At 46.6% G+C, this 13,357-nt stretch overlaps 1 protein-coding gene across 3 annotated transcripts in view; it reads right to left on the bottom strand.

Annotated features, from left to right (window-relative positions):
* CLEC16A (C-type lectin domain containing 16A) overlaps positions 1–13,357 on the bottom strand; it is a 215,959-nt gene that overhangs the window by 166,473 nt on the left and 36,129 nt on the right. For all 3 annotated transcript variants that reach the window (XM_028145526.2, XM_054714725.1, XM_028145530.2), the window contains exon 9: positions 12,457–12,570. In XM_028145526.2, coding sequence (XP_028001327.2) covers positions 12,457–12,570 — 114 coding nt within the window. The remainder of the gene's footprint in view (positions 1–12,456; positions 12,571–13,357) is intronic.

Raw genomic sequence — 13,357 nt, 5'->3', positions numbered from 1 at the left:
AAAAAAGTTGCCCGACACCCTCAGGAGCTGAACTTCGCACAGAGGAAAAGCAGGTGTGATGAAACGAACCAAAGGTGGCAAAGCCCACTTATAAGTAAAAAATCAGAAGGCTTGGGATTTTCTTCACATAAAGAAAGCACACCAAGCACTCCTCAGAGAAAAATGTTCTGAAATAAGGTATTTCCCAGAGGCCGCAGGTGGGGTTTCACCTAAGGCTCACCTCCTAGGGACCAGGAGCCTGAGCTGTGGGAGGAGCGTTGAGATCCTGGGCCCTGCTTGCTGACCACAGATTGGGCCAGTACCCAATTGGGGGGTGCAGGAGGGAAGCCTTGGATTCTGGCTGGCATTTAGGCTGGTTGCTGGGGTCAGGGACAGCTGAAGGCAAACAATGTGATTTCAGGGGTGGCCTAAGGGTTAAACTGCTCCCTAAAGTGTCTGCCCCTGCCTGCTGGTTAATGATGCCTTCCACCAGCCTTCATTCGCCAACCTAAGGCTTTGGTCCTTGCTTAAAAGTTGAATACTTGAGGTGACTTCCCAGAGGTCAGAGATAACTAAGGCCTTTCAGGTGCTGCAGGATTTGAGAGCAGGTCCTGCAAGGGCAGCAAGTGGGGTCAAGAGCAAGGAGTCAGGAGGAAGGACGGAAGCACACATGGCCCCGGTGACTGAGTGAATGAGGAGAGGCAGCACAGCTGATGCCCAGATGTCAAAGAGAACGCCCTCCACTAGGCCTGGGCCTGCCCCCTACAAGGCATTTTTGCATTCAGGATCTCATTTCAGCCCCGTGACAGCAGGTGATGGAGTTGCTCTGACTGCACGTGATCAAGCTTGTTACAATCAGTGAATCAAGGATTCTAAACAAAATTATAGATTTAAAACATGTACATATATCTCATGTTTTCCTGTGTGGATAGATATCAGCAAGACATTACACCAAGCAAAGTCTAGAAGGATATACAAACTGAAAATAGCGGTTCCTTCTGAGGATGATATTGATGTTGGGGGAACTTTCACTTTCTACTCTAGTTGCTTCTGTTTCATTCAGTTGTTTTACCCCAAGAAAGTATGACCAGTGCCATTTAAATGTAAAAAAATATATTGAAGGAATGTACCTAAATGCCACTGAACTGAATACTTAAAAATGGCTAATCCATCATAAATGGTATTTGTTATATGTATTTCACCACAATTTTTAAAAATGCCTTTATAATAAAGCCATCTCTGGAACTCAGAATGGTGATTAGCTGGGGGAGGGGAGGTGTTGGTTACAGACCGAGAAGGAGCTGCATGGATGACAGAAATATTTCCTAGCTTGACCTGAATTACACACAAATGTGATCATATTACAACGCCATCAAGCAGTACACATGAGATACTGCTTTTTTATTTATATTATCCCTCAATTAAAACAACAACATTTACCTAAAGGATTTTCAATAAAGTCAGATTGTCGTAATGCCCTAAATACAAGCTAGGAGCCAATCAGACAACTTGGGAAGCTGGATTCACTGCAGGCACCAGGGGACGGACCTAGTCACTCACTGAGCCCTGACTAGATACCAAGTGCTGGGCTGAGAGCAAAGAAGCCAAGAGTCGTGCATCCCAGGTGGAAACTAGGCGAAAAAGGTCATTGGGGCACAAAGGAAGGAGAGGGAACTGTGCCAGGAAGGAGGGGGAGAGGGGGCAGTTAAAAGGGCTTCACAGAGAAGGAAATGACTGATGGAGTCTTGCATATTAACAGTTCACCAGAACACTCGGGAACAGAAGAGAATGCGAGGAAGGACAGCTCAGAGCTCCAGCCTGTATTTGTCTAGGTCAGTTACCTGGAACGGGTGTGCTTGGTGACAGCTGCCATATCCTGGGACACAATGTGCTTGGCCAGCTCCCCAGATGGCAGCATGCACATGGGAAGTCAGGAGGTGGTGCTGGGCCAGCTGGGCAGCCTCTCCAGCCAGCTGTTCGTGAAGGAGCTCATGCTGCACATGGCCTGGGACGTGATGTTGGGGTGCTCCTGCCTCAGCACCTGGCAGATAGTGCGGGGTGGGTTTCTTTGTGCCTACTCAGTGGTGCGGTGGAGAGAGAAGGAGGGAAAAAGAGACTGGTAGCTAGAGGGGGCAGTAAGGGAAAGGACAGGTGACATGGCCCCGGAATCCCGTTTGGATCTATAGGAGTGGCCACAATGATGATGCGAAGGAAGCTCACCTTCCAGGCTCTCCCAGGCTTAGCTCACTCATCTTCTGAGGAAGCAACGAAAACCTTTTTGTTCAAACAGCTCTGCTAAGAGATTAGAACTAAGAGAAAGGTTTTCCCCTAAGAAAAGAGGCAGCCATATTGACTAACAAAAAAAATGCCCAACATAAGGGCAGATCTGAGACTAGACCTCAGACCTGCTCACTGGCCAAGTGATCCTGATCAAATCAGCCTCACTTTCCTCATGTGTAAAACAGGGACAAGAGCAACTCCATCGCATGCTGCCGTGAGGCTGAAATGAGATCCTGAATGCAAAAATGCCTGGCATGCTGCCTGCCGCAAAGGGGCACACTAGAAATAGTCATTTACCTTCCACCCTTGGCAAACAGATCACTAGGATGGAAGACATGGAGGGGAGGGCTAACCTTTAAAAAACAATCACACTCTCTGTTTTAAACTTGACTCCCTACCAACTTACTGTTCACTGGCTTTCTGGTTTGTTAGCAGCCTAGACTCCCCAAGTGCTCCCGGGCACTGGCCAACCTTCCCAATCTCCAGCCTCGGGGCTGGGACTGGTGGGGTGTACAGCACACACGGCATGGGATTGTCAGGGACTCGGAAGCTGGAGTCTGGGCTTTGTGCCCCACTCACCTGATTTGAGTCCTGGCTGTGCTGCTCACTACCTTCTCTATGGGCGGGCCTCAGTTTCCATGTGCATCAAAAGGGCCTCAATTAGCGTTCCCCCATCTAGAGCTGCTGTGTGGTGGCAAGAGGTAGCACACTTTCTTGTTATTTTTTGTAATAACAATGATCAGTAATACCTAGTGAGCATCTGAAATGTGCCCAGCACATACACTGACTCACTGATTGGGGCAAGGAGCTGCAGAGAGCGTGGGACTTGTCAGCCCGGGTCACCAGCTAGTGAGACAGTCAGGATTAGAACCCAGGAAGTGCAGCTTTAGGCGCCCTGTGTTCAAACCTTCTGTTGCACTGCTCAAACATTCATCCCCTGCAACAAGCACTTGCTGAGCTTCCCAGGGTGGGCCAGCCCCCAAAGGCATGACACTAGGTCACACAAATCAGAGGAGCAGGCAGCCAGAGCGCAGAGACAGTTTACGTACCACTCATTAGGTGGTCCGCTGACCTAACTATCATTATGGCCGACCACAATGTATAACTGTTTTCCGTTTTTGTCTCATATACACAGAGCTTCCAATGTCATGGGGGTCACGGTGACCCAGGTTTACACCAAACATAACCAACGGCACTGCAACATGGCTTTGCAACTGGCTCAGAAGGAAATGGGCTGATAATTGCAGCAGAGTGAGCCTCTTCTCATTCCAGAATGAGGTGATCAGCAAGCACACATCAGACAGAATAAACTCCAGCGTGATGTATGGGTGGGAGTGCTACATGCCAAACCCTGAGTAATGTGGGGCTGCTGAACCAAAGCCCAAGCGCGTGTCCAGAATGCACAATCGCAACCACATCAGCGAGGCGTCTGGGCAACGCTGCCAAATTTAATGGGGAAAATAAAACGCAGCGAGGGGGAAAACATGAAGAGGTAACAGGCCACTTCCATTAACAAGAGGAGCATGGCATTCTTTTCCATGAATTGGCCAATTATCAGGGAGCATTGTAGCAGCAGAGGCATAAACCAAAGAAATGTCCATTTATCTGGAATCAAAAGAATCTTAGAGCTCAGGAGACTCGCACTGCACACTCGCTGAGCACTCCTTGTGAGAAATCAGGTAACATCAAGACGGTGCTGTGACTTCCTAGAAAGCAACCTCTGAGGTGCTGCTGGGTCTGCAAGAGACCAGCCTCATCCCGCTAGCCTGTCCCACTCAAGGTCATCGTCTCCGTTCTCCTCAATGCCACATCGGGCATTCAATCAAGAGCTAATTAACTGCAAGATATTTATGACTGAAGAGGCATGTTCAACCCTCATGCAAAATAAAATGTACTCTTTCATTGAACAATGACATACCAAGCACTTATTCGGTATTTCCTTGTCTTGTTCTCTAAAAAGAGATAATGGACTGTGAAATATTGGTGACTCTCAAGTACCCAAAACATTTGGTCTACAACCCTACATCTCATGCTAAATTGAAAGTGACTATCATTGTAGATGGTGACATAGGACACAAAATAGAAAGGGCATGAAGATTTGGGGCTGGACACCTGTAATCCCTGCAACTAATGATCTCTTAACCTCTGGGGATGTCGGCTTCCTCATGCACAATGTGAGATAACACCACCTCCCTCTCTGGATTATTATGAGCCTCTGCTCTTCTTCCTCAAGATTACTGTGGCTATTTGCGATCTTCTGTGGTTCCAACCAAACCTGTTTTCTATTTCTTCCTAGATCCAATCTTAAATCTGTGTTGACACATTTGTTTATTGCTTCCTCCAACCAGAATGTTGGAACAGGAATCTCATCCACCTTGTTCATCCTGTATTCCCTGAGGCAGGGAATGTGTAGGTGCTCCAAAAATCCTTGTGGGAGGGAGAAAAGGGGAGCAAGCTAACCAGCCTGGCACACAGTAAATGCTCAACAGATGAGCACTGCTCTTACTAAGGAATGGCCCATCCAGAGTTTAAGTGTCACCCAGAATAATACTGTTTTGAGTTAATTAACGTACTTTTTTCTCCCCTTTGCTCATGAAGCTCTTGAGAATCTGTCCCCATGACTGGCTGGAGGTTACCAGGAAGGTCCCTAAAGTAAGATTATGAGCACTGAGGTGAGTGGGCAGTGGGCAGTCACTCGGGGCAGCCAGGGCCTCAGAACTCACTGGGGAAACCCCACTAACGATCTCCTGGGATGCGTTTTACCCACCTGCCATGTCTAATGTCAGTCAGGCAATGAGTGACTCCCACCATTCCCCTAAATCGCAGGAGCACCCAGGGAGAAAAGTGAATGGAGTGACCCATGTGCAGCCCCTCAGCCTCCTATCAGGCAAAGCACCCCAAGCAAAACCAAGTTTCCTGGCGGAGGACTTTGTACTGGCCAAGACTGCATTTCCTTGGCTCATTAGAGACAAGGTGCTTGATTCCCTCAATGAGATTGTTATTTCAAGACAACCGGTATCTACTACAGGAACCATGCTAAACACTGGGGACACAAACGTTATGATGTTCTCCCAGTAAAAACTTCCAAGTCCTCCAATGACTAACAAGGTGCCGCATACTTTGGACCCTCATTCCCCTCCCTACTACTCGCTCTGCCTCAACGGTCTGCTCCTTTCTGTTGCTCTAACACACCAGGCCCTGGTCTTTGCACTGGCTGTTCTTTCTGGCTGAAACGCTCTTCCTCCAGATAGCTACATGATGTGGTCCCTCACTTCCTTCAAGTCTTTGCTCAAATGTCACCTTCTCAGTGAGGCCTGGCCTGGCCACCCTAGGGAGAACTGCACCCACCCAGCATCCTAGCACTGCCCCTCCTTGCCGGAAACAAATCAGTTTCACTAAAAAGAGAGATGTTGACAGGAAGCCAGGAAGGCTGGTCAACAACCTTAATTGCTCTAACCACTCACCCTTTAGTTGAGATATTGTTAGCTGAAGCAGCTTCCACCTTGTTTTGTCCCATTAAGTTTTTGTTATTTCCTGCCTAAGGGCTACACGTATATTTCTGTTTATCTTGCCTAAGATGTTTTTCCCCAAAGCCTCAATAAAAGGGATGGCAGAGCCAGAGCAGTCGTTAGTTCTCCCACTAGAGGTGGATTACCGCCTGGCCCCCCATTTCGCCAAATTGAATTTCTTCAAGTCTCCATTCATTTGTGTGCGGCCCTTCTCCAGAACCCGAACCCTGAACTGGAACCCTGGACCACGCGGGACGTGGAAAGGGATTCCTACACCTCCTCTCTCTGCCTCACCACTGCTGCTTTTCTAGAGCACCTCCCGCATGCTAATGTGCTGTTTACTAAAGTGTTACTGTTCCCCTCGCTCCTTCCACTACCACAGATGCTCCCGGAGGACAGGGGTCTTTGTTTTCGTTCCTGGTCTATCTCCTGTGCCTAGAAGACAGCCTGGTACATGCTCGATAATTAGTTGACTAGATAAATGAATAATGCTGACCCGGCTTCAAGGTACTCAAAAGTCTAGTAAAAAACTCAAATGCCCAAAAGAGCCAGGCTGCTGATGAAAACTGACAAAGCCCCAGGGCAGAGACACCAGAAGTGGTGGATGCCTCATTTTTCTGTCCTCACCCTGGATTTTTCGATTTTAGCAGAAACCTGGAAGAAGTCACCAATGGCTCAATGTAGACCACCCTCGGTGCAGACTCATTCAGCAGGGGGCATGATACTACCTCATATCCTTCTCCAGCCTTGTGGCTACCCTAGCCCATTCTGTGTCATGCTTCCAGACAGACACAGAAAAGCCAGCTAGAGTCTGAGTCACAGAACCTTCTCCACCCCCACCCCACTTCGCCCACTCTGTTTTTCCCTGTTGGCTTCTCCAGGATGTGACCATTCCATCCGAGAACCCCTGGCCCTTCTCTGGCTCAATGAACCAGAAGCAGCATCCCTGGGCCCTCAGGTCCAGTCACCTGTAGCCCTGGCTAAATAAAGGCTGTCCCTCCATGAACATCTATACTATGGGACTTTGATTAGTTGTCCAGCCCCACTTTCTGCACAGGAGGAAGGGAGAGGCGACTGTTTGTAGGAGGTCTCTTATCTACAATGCTGCCCTACTTGATATGTGGAACATGCTGCACCTGGGATTCTCTTTGATTCTGTCAAATCCTTTTACATGTGAACCAGAGCTGCCACACTCAATACCTCTGCAGGCAACAATGGTGCCTGGGAGCTGTAATTCCATTGAGGGATTATGGATAGACCACAACGGCCCCTGCAAAAAGCAAGAATACACATGAATTCTAATTCTTTTGCGGCAATGTTTGCAACTGTGGCAAGTAAGGCCCTTGATTTACAGAAGCCTATTTTTTTCCCCTTCAGTGTTCACAATCAACCGTCTCCCTGAAGCCCATTACACTCTCAGGAAGAAGAAGGTCTGTCCTTCAGAAGCAGCACTGACTAACTAGGGCTCACGAGTAAGGTCAGGGTCACTGAAAGATTTGGGGGAACTCCAATCCGGGGGTCTATTCTGCTCTGCTGCCGTCTGACTCGAGCTTGGTGTGGAGAGAGCCCTGAAGCCGCAGCCCCAAGGCCCTGATGCTGCTTCTGCAAACACACAGGCCAGAGAAGCCAGGCTGCTACTTTCTCAGCTGCCGGCTCCACAGGCCATGCCCTGGCAAAGTGTTCTGCCACCAGAGGGCCCAGCTCCCAGGAGGGATGGGTGTCACGCAGAGAACAGGCAGCTAACATTCTAGGTATAAGCTCAACCCTTAGGATCCCCAGAGAGTCAGCTGGTGACCAACACAACTGGTTGAAATGATGTCTACAGACAGTCAGCATCTTCATTTTGGGACAAACAAGACTATTTTGCCTGAATTCTTCACTTTTCTGAATTCATAGCCAGCCAATGCACATTAATTGGTTAAGTATTTGTACTTTCCAGAGATCATATGCACACTGAGGGCTCAGACCACTGCCACTAAATGGCCATGTTTACTATTAGTGCTGTCATCATGTTGTCATTGTTGCTAACACTTGGCCCTCCATGCCTTTGTGTCTGGTCATAAGGCACCTCCCTAAGGGTGCACTGAGTGTGCCTCTGTTAATCATTTCTAGAAGAAAGGTCCCAAGTAGGGACACAGGGTTGTACTGCAGCCTTAGAAACTAAGATCATGATAATGATAACATCTAATATGTATGTCTTGATGTGTGCCAGGTTTTGGAATAAGCATTTTATGCTGCATTTAATCCTCTCTAAAAATCCATGTTTGTGCCGAAACCGGTTTGGCTCAGTGGATAGAGCGTCGGTCTGCGGACTGGAAGGTCCCAGGTTCGATTCCGGTCAAGGGCATGTACATTGGTTGCGGGCACATCCCCGGTGGGGGGCGTGCGGGAGGCAGCTGGTCGATGTTTCTCTCTCATCGATGTTTCTAGCTCTCTATCCCTCTCCCTTCCTCTCTGTGAAAAATCAATAAAATATATTTAAAAAAAAAAAAAAAAAAAAAAAAAAATCCATGTTTGTTATTCTAATTGCAGAGGCGAGGAAACTGAAGCTGGGAGAAGTGGACTAACTTGCCCTAGGGATCACCTAGCGTAATGAGGTGCTGGCATCTGAGGTGCCCAGGGAGTCTGGCTCCAGAACCCTCTCCACTAGACTGCTTCTTATGGTGGAATGTGGAACAGCCCCGACAGCAACGCTCTCACACTCCTTCCCCAAAGCCTTCCTGTGAGCAAAGAGAAGGTGGCATGTGAGGGTTAGGCCCCGAGGCTATTTCTGTTCTGAGAGTCATTAAGAGCATCACGAGGGCCCTTATGACCCCATCACCAGTTCACCCATTGAGTCATTCATTCCTGCAGTGAGTGCCCACTGAGCTTCTCTGGCAAGCCCCATGATGGCGTAAGTGATGCAGGCATCTCCAAGACATCCCATGGGGGATAGGAAGCCCAGTGAGGGCAGGGGTCGTGTTTTTTGTTTGTTTGTTTTTGTGCATCATTGAGTCTCTGATGAGGAATAAATGAATTAATGAATACAAGAACTAAGGAATCTATCCACAGAAACCCAGGATGAAAAAAGTCCCTACTTAAAAAAAAAAAAAAGTACCTACAGGTCATGAGGCATATCCCATAATCTAATCTATATGTTCATATTGCAAGAATAATGAGATGTTAGCAGTTTCAGAATTAGTGTTCTCTTACTCTGTTTCCCTAACAAGAAACACACTATCTGCTCTGCATTAGAATTATAGCAAGAAATTATCCCTTAGCAAGAACCATAGTATTTTAATGCACAGATGAATTTCAATTAGACATTTATCTAACCATGCTGATGTATTTTAAATTTAACCCTAAATTACAGACTTTTCAAATAACTCTGCTCTTCCCTCTGCTTCTCTCTCTTCAATTTTGGTTTGGTTTTGTGAAAGGTCTGCTGGTAAAAATGAAGCAATACCAGTAACTTATCTACAAATTACGGGAAGGAGAAAGTAGGTTAAAAAAGACCAAGAAACTTAAAACAAGTATGACCAAACCACATCCGAGTTAGGCAGGAAACAATAGGAGACTGTTCTTGCTCAGAGGGAAGGAAGGTAAATCTTACCAGGACTATTGTCAAACAAGTCATAAATGAGATTTACCTCCACTTTTCCCAAATGTCATCAGAATACAACAAACTTTGATTTCACACCAAGGGAAAGGCAAAAACCGGAAGTAGAAAGCTGACACTTTCACTTGGGATGGCAACTGATTCCACGCTCAGAAAAATCTCATTTTCAGTTCAGAAATCCACCACAATGAGCACTGTGCCTCTATCACATTGAAGGAACAACCTTCATCCCAAGCAGAAGCCATAGGGAAAAAGAACAAATCTCCTAAATTCTCCCTTTGATTAGATGGTTTGACTAAAGTGGGTATCCGAAGCTGAGAAGTCACCAGTAACTTTCTGCAATTAGCTTTTGCTCAAACGGTAAACCCCATGTCTCAATGTCAATATCCTGCTTGCGGTACTTAAAGTTTTGCAAGATGTTATCAATGGAGAAAAGCTAGGGAAAGGATATTATTTCTTACAAGGTCATGCCAATCAATTTCAATTTAAAAAGAAACCCTGCAGCCCTAGCCAGTGAGGCTCAGTAGGTTGGAGCATCATCAAGTACACCAAAAGGTGGCGGGTTCAATTCCCAGTCAGGGCACATGCCCAGGTTGTAGATTCAATCCCCCAGACAACAGGGTGTGTGTTGGAGGCAACCAATTGATGTTTCTCTCTCACATCAAATGCTTCTCTTTCTCTCTCATCCTCTCTTTAAAATCAATTTAAACACACACACACACCTGCAAACCCTAGCACCCCAACCATCTCTGGGGTCTATCTTGGAAAACCAAGTCTAACCTCAGCAGTGAGTGTCACATAGGAAGACATTCTGTGATGAAGCCTTAGCAGCTATTTGGGTTCTGGAAATCACAAGATGAAAGTAAGTCCAAAGGGGCCCAATACATTCTAACTTGTTATTCATGTAACTGTAGTATGAACTAGTGCAGGTTGGGGTGGGGATTAGGGAAACTGAAAGGCAAACACATGCCTCATGTGAGGGGCAGCCTCTGAGATGCTTCCTGCAGAAACATATGCACAATGGGACCAGATTTTCTGACTGTTCAAGACAATCGTGAAATCAATTTTCAGTGAAAATTCTTAATTCATAAAATTTTCTTTTATCCACATGAAGACCAAACCAAACAACTCCGAGGACTGGGTTGCAACCTGCAGAATTGATGGCACTTTAAGTGTATTTTCTTCCTATCCTCACCAAGAGCCCTTTGGCGTAGGGCTTGCTCTCCCTGTTTTCTATCTGGGATGAAACAACTTGCCCAAGATAACCTGCTGGCTGGCAGGGTCCTCAGCAGCCCTGCTGATTCTGTCGCCATTACTTGCATTCGTTCTGCAAAAGTGAGCTTAGGAAAGCTGCAAAGAAATATCTCTGGCTTCATAAACACCAAGTCAGCTCCACATTTTCTAGACCATGTGTTGTCTTGACCAAGGACCTTTAGGACCATTAAGGGAGTGTTTTCTGCTCCACACTGTCACCCCCACCATCTCTAGGTTAAATCCTCTCACCAAGCACTACACCTTCTCTTTAGAGCACTTAGAAGACTCGAGATAGTACAGTTATTTGTATATTGATCAACATTTGTCTCTCCTACTGTACTGTAAAGCTCCAATGTGACAGAGGCTATTAGAATTTTCTATATTCCCAGAAGTAGCATGATGCCAGGTCCAAAGAAAGGACTTAAGAAACACTTGTTGAATGAATCAAAGAGAGGACGGGCCACACAGGGGCCATGAAAAGGCCCCATTCAATACAGTTGAACTAATGCCACCACCAATAAGGACAGAAAGTTTCTGGGAACCTTTTAAGAGGCTCAAATGCTCCCTTAAAGAAAAATGGCCTGGCTTAGCTATCCTACACCAGAAAAACAAGAAGGACAGGGGACTCTTGTAATGAATGTACACCATACAGTTCTGGCCTTTCATACAACAGGATCCCCCCCACACACACACACACACACCCACTCCTTCAGATATGGCAACAAAGCTGACTGCCCGAGGGCAAGGCCAGCCTTTTACCTGTGTGCCTACACTCAGGGCTCCTTTCAGATATGTCTGCTCAGTCCACACTGCAGCAGATACAACGACAAACAAGATGCCTGCCATAAGCTGCTTAAAGCTGGTAAGAGGGAACCAGCAGCAAGGGCCTTCCAGATTTGGGGTTTGGTAAGGACACCGGTACAACAGTAAAAACATGGGCACACTGGGGAAAAGCAACCTGGGCCAGTACTAAAGTAGCCTGGAGCTCAGTACATATGAGCAGGAGGGGAGGAGTGAAGGCAGGCAAAATACACGGGAGCCAAGCTGGGAAAGCCTCAGAAATCATTATACTGGTCATCCGGTGTTTGCCTTTGGCAGAGCACAAAATGCACAAACATGCACAAACCACATATGTCCTGTTTAGGCCACAGTTGAGTGATAATTTAAATCCTGGGAGGTTTTGTATCAAAATGCAGATTTCCAGCTTCTCTGGAAATATGAGAAAACCTAGCAATATTGCATCCATATTCCTGCAGAATGACTGCAGTCTGGGGTGGAACAGCAGCTGCTCACAAAGGACGCATACACTCTCCAATTTGCTACAGTCCCCAACACTCCCTTACTGCCCTCAGATGGGGCCTATCTCTTCGTAGATGTCCCATAACCAGCCTCTATAGCTATTGGTGTCTTAGGCAAGGTATTCTCTCATTTTGTCCCCATAACAGTGTCTCATAGATATACAACCTGAGGCCCAAAGGAGTACAATTCCATGTTCAATAACATACAATCATGCATGTAACATTATATTTAAATCGTTTTTCTTGAAGCATCAATGTTTATTGCATGTAAAATTATATTTAAAATCATTTTTCTTGAAAATAAAATAAATAATAATAACATACATTCACTGAATCTATTCTTGGTATAGACCCCCAGCTTTTCCTGGGTACTCATTTCAAGACTCTGATTAGGTTCCCTGAATCCCAACATAGTTGAGACGTCACTGTTGCTGTAAGCAGAAAGTTGGTTTCCGGTTTTAGAGAAACACACAAGTTAACAAAATGAGCCATGGCTTCTTATCAGGGTCTAGAAACAGTCGTAACACTAATGACTTACACAACTTCTCTGAACATCCTGTTCAGTCTTAGCGTACATCTCAGACAGATCACCATTCAGAATGACTTCAGCTAACGAGTTCACCAGGGGTGCATGATGTATAATTAGGAAGACCTGGTGAGAAAGAAGAAATGGGATTTGCATCAAAGTGTGCAGTCTTTCAACCTCTTCCTTTCTTGATCTGCAGCGATACTGGGCTACACAAGCCCCATATTAAGTAGCAATCTCTGTGATGCAAAATCCAAAGAATGGGTGACATTCAGGAAAAATGAGTTACACGTTTCTCCTTCTAGGGTTGCCCCCCCTACCGCCCCCTTCATTCAGACTGTTGCCTATTTGGCTGGCTGCTCTTCTTCAGCGGAAGGAAATGCATTAAAAGCAAGACTGTCCCTCATGGCTGGGCGAGGCCAAATCCAGCTGAAGTAAAGCACAGTGGGGAAGGAGCAGCCAAACCAGCACACTCTTTCCTCTCCACAGGCATTTCAGTGTCAAATTCGATTAGGAAAAGATTAGAAGGCACCGGCCCAATACTTTAGTTATACGGGAAGAAGGGGCTGGTGAGTCTTGTTCCAATCAAGGACTTGGCAAAGGATCAGCTGCACAGAGAGCCACCACTGGAATGAGCGCTGACCCCTGCGGTGGGCTTCGGCACACCAGAATTTCATGGCAGTATGGGTAGGTGTGGAAACTGTGGGGAAGAAAAGCCACACGAGCCAGAGATAGACTGAGTTGTGCCAGGATGCAAAATCCGAAGGCACTGGGCCATCTGGGATGGCCCCACCACCCCACCCTGTTGCCCAATATTCAGAGGAACAGCTTTAGGAATCAGAGTATTCAAAACTGCCTCACAAAGCTCGTTCAGACACACCTGCTACTTTGCTTTAAAATGGAAAGGCAAACC

Source organism: Eptesicus fuscus, chromosome 4 (assembly GCF_027574615.1).
Source record: "Eptesicus fuscus isolate TK198812 chromosome 4, DD_ASM_mEF_20220401, whole genome shotgun sequence".
Classification (NCBI taxonomy): Eukaryota; Metazoa; Chordata; class Mammalia; order Chiroptera; family Vespertilionidae; genus Eptesicus; species Eptesicus fuscus.
This window is presented reverse-complemented; position numbering and strand designations above follow the sequence as displayed.